The 19,917-nt window shown below is 35.1% G+C and overlaps 4 protein-coding genes across 4 annotated transcripts; all 4 read right to left on the bottom strand.

The window, feature by feature from the left end:
* Positions 1–221: 221 nt before the first annotated feature.
* Positions 222–6,314, bottom strand: LOC103851480 (transcription factor RAX1). Its single transcript, XM_009128331.3, has 3 exons — positions 2,878–6,314; positions 2,611–2,740; positions 222–2,411 (listed from the first exon to the last, which is right to left on the bottom strand). Exons 1-3 carry the CDS (start codon positions 3,011–3,013, stop codon positions 1,688–1,690), a joined length of 990 nt encoding a protein of 329 aa, XP_009126579.1. The 5' UTR covers positions 3,014–6,314; the 3' UTR covers positions 222–1,687.
* Positions 6,315–6,572: 258 nt separating this feature from the next.
* On the bottom strand, positions 6,573–9,150 carry LOC103851479 (serine carboxypeptidase-like 47). Its single transcript, XM_009128330.3, has 9 exons — positions 8,754–9,150; positions 8,461–8,629; positions 8,182–8,301; positions 7,959–8,102; positions 7,744–7,894; positions 7,559–7,647; positions 7,217–7,475; positions 6,891–7,024; positions 6,573–6,790 (listed from the first exon to the last, which is right to left on the bottom strand). Exons 1-9 carry the CDS (start codon positions 9,086–9,088, stop codon positions 6,677–6,679), a joined length of 1,515 nt encoding a protein of 504 aa, XP_009126578.2. The 5' UTR covers positions 9,089–9,150; the 3' UTR covers positions 6,573–6,676.
* A 1,874-nt stretch (positions 9,151–11,024) lies between these two features.
* On the bottom strand, positions 11,025–15,239 carry LOC103851477 (vacuolar protein sorting-associated protein 24 homolog 1). The gene is given in 7 exon segments (XM_033284318.1): positions 11,025–13,423; positions 13,426–13,474; positions 13,560–13,754; positions 13,960–14,081; positions 14,189–14,291; positions 14,361–14,437; positions 14,644–15,239. Coding segments are annotated over 7 exon segments (687 nt in total). The 5' UTR covers positions 14,756–15,239; the 3' UTR covers positions 11,025–13,394.
* Positions 15,240–15,573: 334 nt separating this feature from the next.
* On the bottom strand, positions 15,574–19,270 carry LOC103851476 (cation/H(+) antiporter 3). The gene is made up of 3 exons (XM_009128327.2): positions 18,953–19,270; positions 17,823–18,881; positions 15,574–17,578 (listed from the first exon to the last, which is right to left on the bottom strand). Exons 1-3 carry the CDS (start codon positions 19,214–19,216, stop codon positions 16,457–16,459), a joined length of 2,445 nt encoding a protein of 814 aa, XP_009126575.1. The 5' UTR covers positions 19,217–19,270; the 3' UTR covers positions 15,574–16,456.
* Between the last annotated feature and the right edge of the window lie 647 nt (positions 19,271–19,917).

The raw sequence follows: 19,917 nt of genomic DNA, 5'->3' as shown, positions 1-19,917 counted from the left end.
TCTCGGGTATTTGCTGCGACGGGCGACTATTACTTTTATTTGGTTGGAAATAAATACAGCTGTCGCGAAAATTAAAAAATGCTACAGAAGAATCAAAGGTTTTTTCTTTTGTCAACGAATCAAAGGTTATTTTTGTATAAACATCTCAATTTAGGAAAATATTTAAAAGAATCATTTTCTTTTCATTTGATTATAAACTGCTTGCAGGTATTTTTTTTTTGAAAATTTTCTTCTTTTTTTTTTCTTTTTTAACGACATCATTTTTTCATTTTTTTCAGTTTCAATTGCTTACATTAGTTATTCAATTTCATAGAGTGGACTTCATCGATTCTCCAAAACCAATATAATGGGCCTTATTGATCCCAATTATTGCCTTAGTGCTTTTATTCAACCAATCCAACCAACGAACTTGGTGTTTGTCATCATTTCATCAAAGTCTACAGAGCCGTAATTAGCCCAGATAAAAAGATAGATAGATATATAGTGTAATTATCTAATGGGCCGTCTAATAATATGGACAGTTGAGTCATATACGGTTCCAATAGACGCTTAGAATGACTGGTTACGAATCAAATGAATCGGCTTTAAACCATTTAAAAGAAAAAGTGGGTTGTAATGTTTTATTTACCAAACAACCGGTTAGATTGTGTATAATGTATATTTTAATCGTTTTCCTGTAAATCTTTTGCTGCTCATCTTCTTGTGATTAATCAAAATCGTCTTACGAATTGTAGAAACTCTTCTGGTTGAAAAGAAAACGAAACTTAATGTTAAAACAGAAACGAACGGACCATGAGATCGCATTGAATAGTGAGAGTAAATATCACTTGTTCCCATTTTGTAAACCCTCACCACCTTCAGAAAATAACACTACTAGGTAACGTCTATTAGGCTGGCGCGTAAGTGTAATATTTCTGTCGCTACACTTTTGTTTTCCTTTGTAAAATTTTGAAAGAAAATATACCAGTCTAAAACCATTTGGCAGGGGTATATATGTCATTCGGAACAGATGAATAAAATCTGTGTGTTCCATCAATCAATTTCTCTTAGCCCCTAGAGACTGACCAGAGGTGATGACTTTTATACACGATACTTTCTTCTCTCTCTCTACTATGCAACCTAGTACTATTTATATTTACAAAACAACTAAATATTCTAAATATTATTATATAATTTTGATTTAAAATATAAAATTCATATTAATTTAATTATTCTTTTAAATACTGATTAAACAATTCTATTGAATTGCACACTCATTTACAGCCTTAAAATAATAATTACTTCATCTAATTTTACAAACAATAACAATGAACTATGCCATATACTTTCCTCTTTTTTTGTTAAAGAGTATAACATCATATACTTAGATGTTTTAACTAAAAGCTGATATGATCTTTTACTTTTCACAACAAAAAATGAGCTCGTTCAACGCTTCAACCATGAATACATCCTTTTTGGTTTCATCAAATCAAATCGCCCATTGTCTCTTTTTAACTAGATATCTCTTACAAAGATCGAAAATATAATAATAAACGAAAACACAAAATTCCATAGAAGCTGATCATAGTCTTTCTCTCTTACACACACATTCTCATTCTCTCTCCTCCCATACCCCATCAAATCTTTGAATTTACTAACAGTCAGTCCAAGATATATTTATATAAGAAGACAAGAGAGTCTAGAAGAACTAGGAGTAGAAATAGGGCAAACACTTGTGTTGTAGGAGGCTACCACTGCTTTTGTTCTCAGCTAGATTGCTTATGGAACTAGAAGATGAAGCTGATTCTGAACCTGAACCACCCATGTTTATGTTAGAATTAGTGCCTGTTCCACTAATCATTTGCTTCAAATCCCCATGTCCATTAATGAAGTTACTGTAATACCCCTGTGTGAAATCCCCGTTGTACCCTTTTGTCCTCTGGTCAATGTGGTTGTCTATCATCATCAACATCATGATCTCTTCTTGCTTCATTATAATCTCTGATCTATTTCCACTAACGTCTGAGGAGAAATGGTTGTGGTTGCTGTAGTGACCACACATATTGTGGTTGAGCGAGAAACCACTTGTGCCCGAAATGTTGTTGTTGCTGCTCTCTGATAGAGAGATATCTTGAGGATAATTAGGGTTAACAAAGGGAAAGATCTGGTGGTTATCAGCTTCAAAGCCATCGATGTTTGAGATGAGAGCTTTTGTTGGGTTTTCAAAATACGGATTGTAGGAAGAAGGTGAAATTGTGGTTGATGGTCTTTTCACATCCTGAGAATTAGGGTTTAGAAAAGGCGAAGTCATGGCTGATGATGAGTGAGAGAAAGACGAAGAAGACATGAGTTTCTTCCTTAGCTTTGTGTTCCAATAGTTTTTGATGTCGTTGTCTGTTCTTCCGGGTAGATGAGCTGCTATTATTGACCATCTACAAGTTTCAATATAGATGTCTAGTAGTAGTTAATGCCGGAAGAAAATGTTGCAAAACTAGATGAATAGATGGTACTTGTAGCTAAGAATTCTTTTGATAAAAAAAAACATTTTGATCACTAGTTCCATATAACACTGTGGTCTTAACTAATTTCTTATATTAAAAAGATAACTTTCAAGAACTTAAATAGGGATACCTGCTTCCGATGGCAGCAAAGAGGCTGAAAATGATCCTGTCTTCTTCCTCAGAGAAGTCACCATGTTTTATGTTTGGTCTCAAATAGTTTAACCACCTCAATCTACAACTCTTCCCACATCTCCTCAAACCTTAACAACAGCAACAATAATAAAAAAAAACAACAACAATAAAGAACGGTACAAGCTCTTGTTTATGCTTTGAAGTTCAAAGAAGGTGAAGCAGATACAATTTTTTTTTTAATTTAGTTTAAAACATATTTTCTTACCGGCTTTGAGAGGAAAAGAGATCCAGTTTCCACCATTACCATACTTCTCAATGTAACCTCTAAGTTTAGAGTCTTCCTCGGGAGACCAAGGCCCTCTCTTCACCTTTGTCTTGTCGCAACATGGAGCCCTTCCCATTCGCTCGTTGGTGTATTGAAGATCAGAACAAAAAAGAGAGAGAAGTGTTTTCTTACTTGCTTTTTTTAGATGAACCTTTAGAGATTATTGAGGAGTGGTTGAATTTGTGGCCTTTTAATAAGAGACCTGGATTTGGACTCATCTTATCAATTATTATTATTATTATTATTATTATTATTATTATTAAACATTGATTTTAATTCACTTTGTCCCAAAAGCTATGGGTGTGAGAGAAGTCAACATGATTGACATGCATGCATATTCATTGTGCGTGTTTGAAAAAAAAAGATTTTCAATGATTTTATTCGCGCTTCGTTTTGAGGAAATTACATCAAAATGTTTTTTTTTGTTTTGGTAATCATGTTAAATAATTACATGATGATGACTTCAGCATGCCCAAAATATAGAAAATGAAACTTATGTGGCCGTTCTTGATTTATTTATATATATAATTTTGATATGGTAAACCCTCCCTCACTCTCGATGTATATCTTCGGATCTTCATTCCGTTCCCTAAACTTCCTCTTTAATATTTTTTCCTCCGGATAACTTACTTCATATTTTTATTCTACAAAATTAAGCATGCGATTTAGATATGTAACAAACAAGGCGTTCCCGAAGAATATTAACTATGGTATGTAATTCATCCGTTATTTGTAGAGTATTCACGCAGATAGCCAGTTCAAACAATTAAACTTTGATTCGGTTTAACTTTTTATACTTCTTACGGAAAACTCGAAATACAACTTGTGCCGAGTTTTGTGTTAAAAAAACACTTGTGTTGAGTTTTTTTTTCTGAAGCTTTGTGCTAGGGTTGACAGAAAAATAGACCATTAACTAAAGTTTGGGCTTGATTTGATCATTCAGTCAAAATTGCACAATTATGCATATCAACTATTTGGTATTCATCATGAATTTCAAAAAAACAAGAGGAAAAGGAAAAAGTTATGAAAAGGTGGTGGTATTACACGGATAAAAGGAGGAAAACATGTAACAAGCGATGACTGCATCGATCGGACCAGTGAACTATATGGAACTGTCTGGCTATAAAGTGACAACAAAACAAAAGCCCATTTTGTTGAATGGCATTAACCAAAAAATTTACTACCATGAGTTGACTTGCCAATGTTGTTTTCATTATTACATTTAGTAAAGTGCCAAAAGAACCCTTCATAATTATTCGTATCGTACTACTTTGATGGACACTTGCATGTTTGAATAAATGTTTAAATTATTTCACACAAATGATATATATATTTCATGATCAGGTGTATATTTAGACCGAGACCGACTAATCAACTTTAGAGCTAACGACCCATCACAGGTATGTAACCATATATGTACAGTTGATAGATCTACTGTTTATATCATTTAAGGTACATGTGTTTTGATGAACATGATTCACGTTTGTATTCTACAAAACGTATGTAGGCTCACTAATTCATCTACGTATCCACATTTGTGTAAGTTACTAATATGTATGTAGGCTCACTAATTCATCTACTATAATGTGTGTACAAATGGCCAAAACAAAAGTTTCCATATCCACGATGTGTACATCCTTAGATATGGCTTTTCTCCAATTTTCTTTATTAATGGATTTCAATTAAACATCAAAATGATAGGAATAGTGCTGGTGAACAAAAAATCTCGATTGTGTATATAATATAAAATTGGAGATAGTGGCCTTTAGTGGTAATGTTCAATGCATATGTAAAAACCCATATGTAGAAAAATGCATTTGTAGAAAACTAGTATATGAAAAAATTTGCATATGGAGACAATTATTGTCTCGTATGTTCCATGATTTTCTGACGTAATTGAAAACAAATAAAACAAAAAGAAGGTTGCTTCGCATTAGTTTTTTCACATGTGTTTCTATCTCTCTTGTATCACATATAGCTTCCCTTTCATCTGTTGTTTAAACTGACTGTTGCAAATGGTGTACCTCATTTGGGGAGGGGGGGAATGAAGCATAAAGCATTTCTTTTTAAGTCCCATAATTGCTTTTGAACATTTTTCACCAAAACATTTAGTATCATTGAATAATTCTCATGTGCCACCTCCTAGACAGGCAAGTATGATATCATGTGGTTTGTTCATAATATAAACGCATGCATGAATTATTAAAAAAAAATCTTACAACCTAGGAAAGTATTTATATGTGTATTAAAAACAAATTTCTTATATGCGCCTGTAAAGGATCAATAAAATATATGCAGATAATCTACAATGCACCATGAAATAAAAATATATATCTATTTACAGAAAATAATACTAGATATATTTGTTGAGGTAGAAAGTTTGATTTTGTATTGGGTGACAAATTAAATTTCGCCGAGTGAAATTATGATTGGATATGATGAATACTAAAACGACAAGAGTCATTTTCTCATTTGACTCTCGGTGCATGCGTTAATAGTTCGGATTTTCCTTTTCCTCAACGGTAGGCAAATTAAAAAAGTTGGCAAATGACCAAAAAAATTCAACATATCATTTTTTTTTGAACGATTCAATATATCATTTTCTAGACGCACTTCTTATGTTAAACATTAAAAATATATTTAAAATTTAATTATTGTAAAACATATTCTAAAAAGTGCATATATATTTCATTTACCTATTATTTTTACTATAATTAATACACACTAATGATTATAATTAGCGGTAAATATGTTTATTTTTAATTTTTTTTTAAATAGTAGATCATGTCTTAGACACTAATGGGTCCGCCCCTGCTTCTGACGCTGCGAACCATCATGGTTTGTTATCTTCATCTTACGCATTTGATTGTTAACGAGATTCAAATGTCTCTTCGCCTTCTTTTGGTTTCGATAATCCACATGTGGCTTATCAGATGAGAAAGACCACTATTTCTAATGTGTTCATTACTTTCCTAACAATGAGAACCTCATGTTTGTCAAGCTTCTATCACCTAAACCATCACAAAAAGGTACTTTGCTATTAATTAGTTCCTACTAGTAATTTGATCACTTTCCAAGATGAACGTGCATGCATGAATCCCAACTTTTTAACCATGTTTCGTACCCTCCAACTTTCGTAACAAACAGAGAAAGATCTTAAACCCTATACCTCTCAGTACCATTCCACATAAAAGTTATGTATATCCAAGGAACTTAGACCTATTTTCTTTTTCACCAAAGCACCACAATGACAAATATGTTCTCCTTCGTCGACGAATATTCAAAAAACGTTTTAATCCAACCAAATTTTTGACGATTTTTATTTTGAGGAAGATGATGAATACAATGGTATAAAACATAGCCTACCATATAAGAATATCGGTCCATATATATATGTCCCAAATACAGAAATTTGTTTGACACTTCACAAATATTTGCAGCACATATATCATTGACTCACTACAAGAATGAGACCGTCCAGGAAATTTTTAATTTTTTTTTAACTAGTTACGTTTTTTTTCTTACGTGTTTGGTCAACTCTCAATCTTTTTACTTGACATAACTTTGCTATATATATATATATGATTCATTAATGTAGGCACACGCATAGAAAATTAAAAAAGAACGCTTTTGAATTATCGAACTGGAATATATTTTAATCTTAGTTGAGAGATTATTAGAAAATGATTAAACAACCAGTTTTTATTCTCTTAACAAATATTCGGCTTAGACTTTAGAATCACGGACGACCTGTTGCACCAGGAGCAGCGAGTTTTCCTTGCATCCAAGTCTGAAGCATTTGCAAAGAAGCCTTTGGCTGATCCATGGGAACCAAGTGTCCAGCGTCATGAACCTATCCCAAAAATTGAAATTACAAAATGGAAGGAAAAAGTCTATTTTCAATCGTATTTACATTAGTAATAGGTTTGGTTCATCGGCATTATTCGGTTTACCTTAAGAAAAGTGAGAGGACCGTGATTCTTCATTAAACCGGCTTCTTTACCATCTACCAGGAACGGTACTGTCTTGGCTGCTCCAAAATCCTTTTGGCCTGACCAATTCATCTGCTCAACCCACCTTGAGTTACCTGCATATACCATGTAAATTACATCAATCAATCGCTCAGCTAAAGTATATTCAAACCGGAAAAGACCAAATATATGCAAATGAAACTGCACCCACGACCTTTTGTTCGGTTCCCGGTTGATACCTAAACCGGAATCAAATTTATAAACATAACATGCGACGTATCGTGGCAACAATATATGATCAATCTTACCAAGCCAGTTACATATGAGATCATATTCTCCGGCATAGACAAGGACATTGATTCCATCTTCGACAAGAGCTGGAATCTTGACAGCAAGATTAACCATCCAATCCTCCAGCATTCCATCATAAACTGTGGTACTACACGACACAAATTTGACATCTCCAACCCCTAGAGCTTTGCGGACGTTTTCTTGGTTCAAGAATGTTTCCATCTTCGAAAAGTCATAGCACAAATCTCCCACACATTTCTTCCTCAAGTCATAGTACTTCAAAATAACCGAGAAAATATTTGTAAAAAAAAAACATAGAGAAATAGTTTAACTGGTGTGTTCTATATAACTAAGCTTACATTTGTGCCTTCTATTTTGCTCATTATCTGGTCGAAGATGTTGGTGCAAGTTCGGTAAGCAGAAGTACATTCTTCACCACCATTAAGGTCTGAAATTGTAAAAAACAATTTTTTCTATTAGACTCAAAGCTTTTAAGTCTGAACCTGAATCACAAAAATATTCAAAAGAAATTTATGGAAGTTACTGCATTGTTTGGTAACACTTTGACAATCAACATAGTCTTGTTTGAGACTCTCGTGATCAGACTCAGAAATCAACTTCATTTCCAGTGCATAATCCCCATATGCACCATATTGAATCTCCGGGTTGGTTAAACCGTTACCAATCGCAAGACCCTGATTCAAACCGAGATTAAACCAGAAATTTTAGTCACTGATGAAAAGACAATGAAAGACTTACCTTAAGGTTGATTGGAACTCCTTCGTTATTCTTGTTTCCACTGTGAACTCGTGAAGCCAAAGCCGGAATGTAGTGGCCAGCATAAGATTCACCGGTAATATAGAAATCGTTTTTTGCATATTTTGGATGTTCTTTGAAAAAGGCCTACCAATATTTAAATAAAACCTCAAACCATTGAAATTATAATAACAATCATTTTGCAATATTTAAATAACAATCAAACCTGTAAGAAATCGTAAAGATCGTTGCTGACACCAGTCTCGTCGTGCCGGAGATCGCTAAGGTCAGAAACGTAACTGAAACCGGTCCCGACCGGTTGGTCCACGTATATTAGATTGGATACCTATCGGAACAAAAGTAATTGAGTAATAAGAATATTGTATATCAACATGTTTATTGCGTAACAAGAAATAGTAGTTGAGTTATAGGAAGGTTGTAGATTATAATATGTTTCTTGTGTTACAAGAAATACGCTTGTCCCATCTAAACTAAACCAACAAACCTTGTCCCAACCAAAATCGTTCCAAGAAAGAGAGAGATCATCCGATATTGTGAAAGGACCGTTCTCATAGAACAGAGCCACACTGCTACTACAACCCGGTCCACCGGATAACCATATCACAACCGGATCGGTATTGTTGGTCCGTGACTCAAAGAAGAAATAGAACATCCTGTAGGAAAACAAAACATGCACATTAAAAACAAAACAAAATCAATTTGGTTAAGTGCTAAATTTTCGACCAACGACTAAACCGATTTAATTAAAACACATCCTGATTAAACCGGAAATATTACTTGGCTGATTTCGAACGAGTGAGGCTGTAGTAACCGGCATAGTGGCCGAACTCTTGGACAGAAGGACCACCTGATGTGTTTCTCATACCGATCATTTCCTGAAAATTGATTTGGCTTTCAACGAGTCGTGGACCATCAGGGCTTCCCTTTGCGATGACATTGACGTCATGCTCAGGCATGAGATTGAAGGATCTGATCAGTCTCTCCGCATTTCCACTCGGCAAACTTGCAGACGATGAGAAGTTCGAGGGTTTGTTTAGGATCCTTGAAGAAGCTGAGTCAGAACAGATGAAAACGAAGAGGATGAAATGGAGAAGAAATGATTTCGCTTCCATTTCTTTTCTTTAATGATTTGTTCGAGTATTGAGGTTTTGGGGTAGAAAGAGAGGTATTAATAGAGTTAGCATGCAGTTATATTTAATTTATAACAAAATTAAAATCGTGTCAATCTAAAAGATAAATGAAAGATACATTTCCAAAATGTTTCTAGATATTTTATAAGAGTTTTCAAATATTAATTATGTTGGCTTGATATGTTTCCTAAGTTAGGAATATGGAATATTAAAAAAAATATTATAGTCAAATTTTCTAAATCTACCAATATTTTTAAAACAAACAAAATAATATAATCGTGTAAGCCATTACTCAAGTTTCTAAGGGCTTGACTGGTTCAAACGCATCGGTTGCAGTTGCGAGAGTTTGTGGATGCGGTTGGTTGCGGTTTATAGCGGTTTTAAGAGATTTGTACGACTGGTTCTGCGGTTAAAAATTGATGCGTTTGCGGGATACTTATGACTGGTTAACTACCAAATACATCAGCGGTTAAATAATAAATTAACAATATTTACATTTTTTATAATTATAAAATATCAAAAATCATAATATTATAATAAATATAAAAATTATATTTAGAAAGTTATAGTTTTGAATTTTAAAATTTAAAGAAAATATTTTATTTTAAAATTTTATAATATTAATTAAAATATAATAGATATATTTTAGTATTTTATAATTCCAATTTAAATTTTTTATTAAATATTTTATTTTTGTATTTATACTGTTTAAAAAAAAGAAAAAAATTATCTTCCCGCAACCACCCGCAAACGCAAACACTAGCTGAAACTAGCTTTTGAATTTATGAAGTTTATGGCGGTTTGAACCGGTTTAAAACAATTTGAGTGATTGTTGCAAAACGCCAACAACCGCTACCCTTAGCCATAACCCCCAAAAATTTAGAAGTCGAACCTTTAAATATCAATGAAAGGTTTATTCCCATAATTATTTATTTATCCCTTTTTAATAGATATTGTTCTCAGAACCAGCATTTATAATTTGTTGACTAAAGTGCACATGCAAATTTTAACCAAAAATATGCATTACTCATTAATAAGAGTGAATTGTGAAAGAGCAAAAGAGAAGGTGTTACTGGCTCGATGCATTGTTCTAAAACTAGGTTAATACCAGCGCTTCGCAGCTGGAAATTTTTTTAATTATTGATTAGGTATATAAGATTAGGTTAATGATATGAGTGTTAATGTTGAAATTTTCTAATTTTAGCTATGATTTTCTTGGCTTAGCATTATTTTGGAACAAATTTAATAACAATTGAAAATTGTTTTGTATTTTAGAGATGGAAGATGCTTTTATAGGTCTCGAGTTTAAAAATTAACTTTTATAATTTCTCCATTTTCAATATATGCTATATTATAATTGTGTACATAAGTTAATAATAACAAAATAATCTTTTAATTCTTATATATTTATATTTAACACACATTTAATTAATTATTTACATAATCACAATGCAACTAATGATAAAGAAACTGAATACAAATAGTCATATAATACAAAAACTAATAATTTTACATTAAAAATTAAAAACATCATCTAATATAAAACAAACAAAATTCTCTAAAAAGTCAAGTAATAAAAAGGAAAAAATATTTATTTTGGGTTATAATATGTTTTGTGAATTGTCATCACTTAACAAATATGCAAGAAGTGCGTACATCTAATTAGACAATAGGTTTATGGAGTTTTGAATCTGTTGCTGTTTTGTTTACATACTCTTTCAAAGTCTCCTGCTTCATATAAACCTGTTTTACACCAAATCTAAGATGAACCTCTTTCAAATTGGATTTACTCCACTCTTCCAACCTTTTTTTTTATCCCTTTGGTGTTTCATGAAATGGTTGTATAGGCTTTTGGTATCCCAAGTCTTGTGTAGATAGGGTCAATCTAAACAATGTCTGGATAAATGGTTGATCCTTGGAACGCAAGCATTAAATTTTATTTTTTTTGAACAAATTTTTTTTGTTGTGAAATTTGAGACATTAGTTTCATTCAACATTTTCATGCTCTGAAATGTGCTTCTCTCAGTGGATCCAATTCGAGATATCTATAGCTTCTTTTCCTGATTTACTTCTGTCATGCTCTGTCCAGCATTCTTTGACTTAGTGAATTCTCCCAGTAAACATTTTTTTAGTTGGTGTAGAAGCTGCAAGTACAACCCTCTTGGCATAGCCCACCTTATACACTACTTGCTTTATCCTTTCTAACTTGTCCCTCTCCTGTGATATATTTTTTTATCACGTCCTTGAGAAGAACAACACATCATAGACATCCTGCTCATTTCCCACCACAATCGAGATGTCTCTATATGTGTTGTGTTAGACTTCAAACTAATTCACCAAACTTAACACGCACATTTTAAGGAGTTGAAAAATCTTGACATGAATCTTGACATGAACTTCCTTAAGAATTTCCACTACATGCAGTTTATGAGCTCCATCAGATGTGCCCTTCGTTTGCTGTCTCAGCCAAAGAGACTGACATTCTTTAACAAACTGAAAATACAGAACCATAATGAACTGACTTCCCATTCCCACTTTCTTTTGCCTGGTTTGAGGTACCACAACTCAGAGCAGTTCCCTTTTCTCCACATACTGAGGTTATCACTTTCATATTAGATGCATCCCATGAATCCACTGCACACAAGAACATGAGTTTCAAATTATCACTGAAAATCTCTGTCAAGCTTCATAAATCAGAACTCTTCCTGTTTAAACATCACCCATGACGTGTCTACTTGTGAAATCATTCTCCGTCTTCGAGAAATACTCGTTTTCTGAATTTCTAATTTAAACTCTAAGTTTTGAGGCATTTTCTCTGCTTCTTGTGACGTGTTATTTGTTCAGAATTTCTAATTTAAACCCTTGTCTACTGTTGCAGTTTGCATCTTTATCCAGTCATTCGCTTCTTTGACAAGTAAAATGTATGGTTCTTCTTGCTGAGTGACCAAAACAGCTTCAGATCGTGAGGCTGTTATGTCCTGCAACTGATGTTCTAGACTCGAATTAGTCATCTCCATAGCTGCAACTGGTGATTCACTCTTCTTCTCCGCACCAGGACACCCGAAAGCAACACCAACATACAATGAAGCAGAACCGGTTAATATTACCATACCATACAAAAATCACCGGTTATGAGGACTCTCAAAATTTTCTTTAAACGAAATTAGATTCGAACCGATTTCATATCTTACAACTCCTAGAACCCTAGAAGTCCAAATCGTGATGCGGCTGGAAAAGAACTCGACGAAGACGAGGCCCGATGCGGCTGAAGAAGAACTCGACGCCGACGAGCCCGGATGCGGCTGGAGAAGAATTCGACACCGACGAGGCCCGATGCGGCTGAAGAAGAACTCGACGCCGACGATACCGGACCGTCTGAAGAAGAACTCGACGCTGACGACCTTGAAGAGTGCCGCGGATCCCCTGTTGTTTAAGCTAGATCCTCGTGATGCGGCTGGAGACGAACTCGACGCCGACGAGCCCAGAGAGTCTGAAGAAGAACTCGACGCCGACGAGGCCGGAGAGTCTGTAGAAGAACTCGACGACGAGCTCGGAGAGGAGGAGGAGGAAGAGATGAGATAGAAGAGGAGGAGGAAAGGACTCGACGACGAGCTCAAGACCACGGCTCAATTCCAGTGACGTGTTTTATCAAAATGAATTGATTGGTTTCTCAAATTTTTCATTTGATGACATGTCAATCCCACAGCCATTTTAAGTGCTGAAGTGTCATGCTCTTGAGAGAACCTAGCCTAATTATTGTGTTGATTATGATTTATTAGTGTAGGCAGAGAGTCAATCCAACAAAGTTAAATTAAGATGGATGCATGTACCTTACAAATCAGTCGAATCTCTCAAAATACCATATGGTTATAATGCATTAACTTGTAAATTACACAATGAAGTAATTGATGTATAATAAAGGCGTAGAGACAATATATCTAACTGTAACGCCAGTTATTTGTGTTTTACTCTAATTACTTCTGGGACTGATGATATATGATGGATGGTGAGTGAGTGATGTTATCAAGTGTTTGGTTTCAGTTCATGAGCATCTCTGTTAATGGCCAACTTTCGATCATACAGGTTTAGGTGGTTCTTTGAAAACACAATATAGCACTCGGATTGTTTTCAATAACTCCAAGAAACGAAATTTGTTAACAAAAGGTGGCTTATGGTTTCATTGTATACAGTAATTCAACTAATATTATATACAATACACTGGCTGCAACCTCCTTATATACTCATCACCTTTCAAGAGTAATGGTGTGTAAAGAATCATTGGAATCAGTTAGGATCTAACTTTAGCGAGCCGAGCTGAATCTCTTCCACTTCTTCCTCATCATCAACACCTTCTGCAACTGCCTCTTCCTGCAAAAAAAAACATTAGAAAGTATCAAACTTTGTTTCTCTCACTCTCGCAATCATGTAATACTTTTTGATGGATGGGCTTTACCTCGAGGGCAGTGCTGGCCTTCTGCGCAGGTACCTTTATCCTTTCCTTCCTGACAGCTTCTGGGAGCTCAGCAGCGGTTTCTCCAGCAATAGCAGTCAATACTTTATCAACCTCCTCGTCGATCTCTTCTTCCATACCCTCAGAATCTAGTGCATCGTCAATGGCATCACTCACAAACTCCTCAATAACTCCAGCCTGCATTATACCAAAGCAACAAAAGATTCACTCAGGATTATGTAAAGCCAAACAATTTCAAACAGGCTCAGATGAAAAAAAGAAACTAATATCAAGTATCAAAAAAAGTAATGCCATGCTTTAAAGGTGTGAACCGTGTGATCATCATCGATAAGCATACATGATCAAATGAGAGAGAGAGAGAAAGGGAAACCAATGAAGAGACCTTGGTCATCTCTTTGCCGAACTCCTGCATAATAGCAGCCATTTGTGGAGCCTTCATGAGATCATTAACAAGCTTCATAACCTCTGCACTCTTGGAGAGATTCCCAACTGTTCCAGCAATAGCTGAAGATTCACCAGAAAAAAAAATAAAAGGATACACAAGTGAGAGTCACATTGCAAACATAGTCTGACAAAGTGATGAAAACTCTCAAAATCATGCTTTTATATACCAATACTCTCTCCGAGATGCATTGATATAGAATTCATGTGAGCCTTGTTTTCATATAACTTGTTAACTGTTCTTCTCGAACTCACAATCTCCTTAGCAAGCGCCTTTAACACCACCACAGAACCAAAATCACTAAAACACATCCAAAGATTACATTTTTATTAAGAATCTACCTTAGCTGAGACCATATCATTCCGCTTAGCAGCCTCCTTAATAGCTTTCTGTACCGTTCTCTCTTCTTTCTCTATATCTGAAAAAAACCAAGAATCTCAAAATAAAAAAAAAACACTTGCGATTCCCGATTCAGAGTGATTTCTCGCAGTTTTGAGTGGAATCAACCAAACCCATCAGTCTAATTTCGTCGAATTTGAAAACTTTTTTTTTTCTTGAATCTAAAAAAAACCCTAGATTCAATCACCGAGGAGGAAGAAGAGATGTGAAGAAAAAAAGTAGAACCTCGGATTTGGCGTTCGATGTCACGGCACTCCTGGCGAAGTTTGCGTTGCCAATCACGTAAGCGTTGCTTTGGATCAGGCTTCGGCTTGATGATCTTCATCACTTTCTTCATTTTTTTCTAAAACCTTCGCTGCTCTGTTTTGAATCTTGATGGATGAGTAACGACGAGTAACTAGTAACGACCCCTTCTCCTCACAACTAACTCTTAAATACCTTTTCTTTTATAAAATAAATTTATTTTTATTTATTTATAAAATAAACGGTTCAATTAGAAATAGTCTCAACGGTTCTGTTTATTTTGATCTCATAAATACCTTTTCTCTATATTTTGATCTATTAGATTAACCAACCTGTTTTGATCTATTAGATTAAAACTTATATTTAAAAAAACTTATATTTTGATCTATTAGATTAAAACTTATATTTTGATCTATTAGATTAACCAACCTGTTTTGATCCAGTTAACCAACCTGTTTTGATCTATTAGATTAAAACTTAAAATGAATAAATAAAAAATTAAAAAAATCTTGAATTTTGAAACATTAAAAACAAAATGAAAAACTTAGACTGGCTTAAAAGAAAAATACTAGGATAGCACCAAACCAAGTTTATGTTCCCAAAGTAGCACTCAAGGCTCAAAGTCACAAAAATAGTTTTCATTAAAGAGGTAAATATACACTTATACCCCTTGGGTTAATTAATCCAAACCTTAGGGTTTAGAGTTAAGGGGTGGGATTTTAGAATTAGGGTTTAAAATTTTATAAAAAAAAAATACTAAAATAAAAAATAAAAATTTTAAAAACAGTTTCAAAAAGTATTTTTAAATGATAAAAAGAAAATTTGAAAAAAAATTAAAAAAAAAAATTTGAAAAAAAAAATAAAAAAAAATTCGAATCTGAAAAGTGAAAACATATAATCTGAAACTATAAAAAAAAAATTTATTTTTTTATTTTTTTTATTTTTATTTTATTTATTTTTATTTATTTTTGTTTATTTATTTAATTTTAAACCAAGGGTATTAGGGATATTTTACTCTTTAATGAATGTCATTTTTGTGACTTTCTCCTTCTTGTGCTATTTTTGAGACATAAACTTCAAAAGGTGCTATTATTGATAATTGCCCCTGGCTTAATGGTGACAGAGTCTTGAATGATTTGGAGGAAACATATTCCATGGCCGAAAGTTTTCACCTACTGGGAGAAGATTCTCAACGGTGGTCACCACAATAAAGATCACGATCGATGATGATTCACTGGGTTTCTCTGGATTAGCTGAGTGGATGGAGCTTCAGGAATTAGGAGGCATCCGGTTTGCTAGCATGCATATAATAAGACATAATTTTTTTTACTTGTATATATAAATGATTTTAAATGATAATTTTACTTGTATATATAACACTATACAATTTCACATGAATAAAAAGACACAAAGTTTTAAGTGAACATAATAAGACAAAAAAAATTGAAAATGTTAGACCGGAGCGGCTTGCATCGAAAGATCTAAGAACTAGAGTTTATGTTTTTGTAGCTCAACAACGTGAGTGTCACATGTCAATGATCTCACCAAACAGAGAAGTGGTCTTCACATCATGGGTGAATCCACATTATGTTGATGATACATGACATACACCAATCTTCTGATGAACAAAGCTTTATCTTAACGAGAAACTGAGTTTTCCAGAAAATAAAATTTGAATGGATTAAGTGAAATTTACAAAAGAATATCATAATTACAATTAACTTTCGAATGACTATAGTGAAAAGAAAATTGGTAAGACTACAAATGAATTGCGTAAGTAACAAGGAACATGGACCTAAATCATAAGCTGTTGTTGTTGTATAACCAAAACAGAAGCCTGAGAATTGATATCATGTGAAGTCAGTAGATCACCAATAACACCAAGCTCCTTAAACTCACTCCACTCCTCAAGCCCATCCGTGTACACACTCTTCCTCCCTTTCCCTCTTCCCACTACTATCATATCGAACTCACTCGCCAACGATTTCATCACACCCGGTGTCTCAGTCGCGTCTAAGATCGCCTTTTCAGTATAAAAGACATCTACTGATGCGTTGCTCTTCATCTCTCTAAGATGTTCATCGTCAAGCATTTTATCCCACTCCGAGATTTCTTTCTCTTTGTCATCGACAGTAGTCATTCGGACCACGGTCAGGTTAATCCTCGGGTCACGTGACATTCTTGTGGCAAGTGTCACGGCTTCTCTATCGTCTCTACCACCAATGAAGATCATACATACTTTGTAGGATGACATGTTTAAAACCGTGTCATTGATGTTTCTCCGACCGTGGCTGCTTCTATAGACAAAGATTCCGACAGAGCATGGCGCTACTTGAAGAACGCTCTGGTTAAGGTTCCTGATCATGTTGCTGTCCGAGATGAGAGCTGATCCGTCAGCAGACCAAGTCTGGTGAAAAGGAAGGAGGATGAGAGAAGTAGTGTTGTTTAATGCAAGCATGCATACGTCTCCATGCATCGTATCGGGCATAGACACGGCCGTGAAAGTGCTTACGAAGACCGAACCGAATAAATCTTTGTGGAATTTTTCAAAGGAGAGAACCACGTTGTTTGAGAAAGACGTCTCTTCTGTTTTGCAAGTCTGTAACTTGTGGGAAATGAAGATGGGGTTGGCTTGCCCCACGAGCTCTAACAAGTGGAGAACGTAGGCTGCTACAGGAGCTTCCCGGGACGGGCAAATGGCTTCGAGGAGGTTGATCATTGGGCTTATGTCATCTGTTCTGTAGATGCACGACAAGATCCTCAGCTCGGAGTTCGGTTTCAGGTGCTGCACGTTCCGCTTCTCGTACCCTGCGTACATCCTCGATGGGTCGTATAAGTACCTCAGAATCGGAGGTACGATTGCGGAGTTCAACGTTATGTAAAGACATGCAACGGTGAAGGTCTCAGGACGGACAGACTGCAAATGTTCAAAACATAGACATGAGATATATTCTTTTTAGTATTAAAATGATTATGGTCAGTGATCTAAAAAACTGGGGTAGGCACAGCCTAGACGATAAATTAATCATAAATAAAACAATTTAAAGAAAATTTGGTTTAGGCGGTGGCTACTAAGCATCCACCTAAACATTAATCTTCTAAAAAAACGTATAACATTTATTATGGTTTGTGGGGTATATATGTGTCTAGTGTCTACATACCCCTCTTTGGAAGGCCAAGGCGTAGGCACCGAGCTCGAAGATGCCTTTGAAGGACATGATAAGAGAGATGGCGAAGCAGTCTTCCATTGGCATACCGTAGAACAAAGCAGGAAGAGTGGTCAAAATAAACTTGACGACGAAAGAAGTTACCATGATGTATATAATGCCATTGAGTGCATTCCAATTAAGCAAAGCCCAAATGTCTATCTCACTTGAAGATGAGGCAACGAAAAACGGAAGAAAAGTGCCGAATATTGCTGACTCAAACTTCTGAACGATCGCTGAGCCTAAAGGAGGGCCATGTGGAACAGCGAGACCTAATATGAAAGGTCCCATGAAAATAGATTGTTTGCACCAGTTGGCAAGTATGGCTGATCCAGAGACCATAACAATGATTATAGCTAGGTAGATTGGCCTGACTGGCCGACCAGAAGGTGTTTTCCTAATAATGTAGAACATCAACGGTCTGAAAACATATATGGCAACACAAACAAAGAGAACAGCTACCGCTGCTCGCATCAAAGGACGGTTCCCAGCGATGACATCTCCTATAAACATGCTCCCGAGCCGTGTTTGCTCGTCCTTGAGCTCCTTCATGAAGATGAGAGATGAAGAGAGAACCGAGGTGCTGAAGTCGCTGATGACGGCAGCGGAGATGGCGAGACGACCTAGCTCTGAGTTCTGTAGCCTTAGCTCAAAGAGAAGGTTCCCAACGACAGGGAAAGACGAAAGACATTGTATCGAGTAAACCACTACGGCTTCCAAAGAACTAAGCGTATTATCCGATCTCTTGTTCCCCACGTCTTTCAAGTTTCCGAAAAAGATAACTGAACAAACCAAAATAGAGAGTAACACAGAGGAGAGACCAATGGTTATAGCTTTCCTCCCCGAGGTTCGGATCAAACCCATGTCCATTTTAACTCCCATCAAGAACCAGAACATCATGTAAGAGCAAGCAGAAACAAGACTAAACACAATCTCTTTGTAATCCTCTGAAGCGAAGAATCTCCTCGCAGCTGTATTCTCATTTATAAAAGACTTGCTCAAGAGAACACCAGTCTACAAAAAAAAAAATATATAAATACCAAACCTCAAACTCAAAATCTAGAGAGATCGTGATAATAACTCACAAGCATATGGGACGTGAAACGTATCATGCCGAGACGGCGGAGGAAGAAATGCAAGAACTGCCATAGGAAAGAAATGACGAGAAATATCAACTGTAAGTGTGGAAACGCGTGGTCCCAGAAATGAATGTTTATATTAGGATCTGTGAAGTTAGGAGAAGGCCAAACGCCATTAGAGCTAGGGTTTAGAGGCGTGACGTCGCAGATCATGTTTGATTCTTTCCATGTGTCTCTCAGGTAAAGCATCTTATCATCTCCAAACTCCATTGTTGAAAACCCTCAATGAAGACGAAGAACAACAACAAACAAAAGGAATTACAGACCAAAGAAAAGATTGCACTAACAATTTTTTTACGATGAGACGATTATAAAGATTTGTTTTTTAACACGAATAAATTCATTTAATTAGTTTTTACTGTTGGAAACAAGAATCGAAGTGGGAACGAAAGTTTTTTTTTCATGTGTGGTTTTCGAAAACCCTAAGAATAGTAAGTGTGTGAATGTGCAAAGAACTAACCGGAAACAAGATTAATAAGATTCTGCTTACTGTTAGGTAATTTTACACGTTTACACAACTTAATTGTTATTTTTCATCTATGTTTTAAAAAAAAACCTGAGAATAGGAAATTTGTGAATAGGCAAAGAACCAATCAGAAACAGGATTAATAAGATTCTGGTTACAGTTGGTTTTTCTTACAGTTTTATAAAACTTAAATCTGCTAATTTACAGGTCACCGCCTACTATAACAGAACACCAAAAGGAGAAAGAAGAGAGAATAAAAAGAACAAATGATCCTTTCAGTCCATTTAAGATAAATGATGAAATTTTGTGGACTTTATATGAATTAAAAATCTTCCATAAAAAACTTCACTCAATAATCCATTGTTAAAAGGCACATGTTCGATCATAGAAAAAGCATAATAGTTGCTTTAATGGGCAACAAATCTTACTTTTATTTGTGTTACTT

The sequence above is a fragment of the Brassica rapa genome, chromosome A02 (assembly GCF_000309985.2).
Source record: "Brassica rapa cultivar Chiifu-401-42 chromosome A02, CAAS_Brap_v3.01, whole genome shotgun sequence".
Lineage (NCBI taxonomy): Eukaryota > Viridiplantae > Streptophyta > Magnoliopsida > Brassicales > Brassicaceae > Brassica > Brassica rapa.
The sequence above is the reverse complement of the archived record's forward strand: the minus strand, read 5'-3'. Positions and strand labels throughout refer to the sequence as shown.

Excerpts from the sequence above, each read along its gene's own strand:
- LOC103851480 (XM_009128331.3), bottom strand. The coding sequence starts at position 3,013 with ATGGGAAGGGCTCCATGTTGCGACAAGACAAAGGTGAAGAGAGGGCCT. Across the intron at positions 2,741-2,877 it reads CTCTTTTCCTCTCAAAGCCG|GTTTGAGGAGATGTGGGAAG; the intron begins GTAAGAAAATAT and ends GCTGTTGTTAAG. Across the intron at positions 2,412-2,610 it reads TTTGCTGCCATCGGAAGCAG|ATGGTCAATAATAGCAGCTC; the intron begins GTATCCCTATTT and ends TGAAACTTGTAG.
- LOC103851479 (XM_009128330.3), bottom strand. The coding sequence starts at position 9,088 with ATGGAAGCGAAATCATTTCTTCTCCATTTCATCCTCTTCGTTTTCATC. Across the intron at positions 8,630-8,753 it reads ACTCGTTCGAAATCAGCCAA|GATGTTCTATTTCTTCTTTG; the intron begins GTAATATTTCCG and ends GTTTTCCTACAG. Across the intron at positions 7,025-7,216 it reads TCTCATATGTAACTGGCTTG|GTAACTCAAGGTGGGTTGAG; the intron begins GTAAGATTGATC and ends TGGTATATGCAG.
- LOC103851476 (XM_009128327.2), bottom strand. The coding sequence starts at position 19,216 with ATGGAGTTTGGAGATGATAAGATGCTTTACCTGAGAGACACATGGAAA. Across the intron at positions 18,882-18,952 it reads GTTTCACGTCCCATATGCTT|ACTGGTGTTCTCTTGAGCAA; the intron begins GTGAGTTATTAT and ends TTTTTTTTGTAG. Across the intron at positions 17,579-17,822 it reads CCTTGGCCTTCCAAAGAGGG|TCTGTCCGTCCTGAGACCTT; the intron begins GTATGTAGACAC and ends GAACATTTGCAG.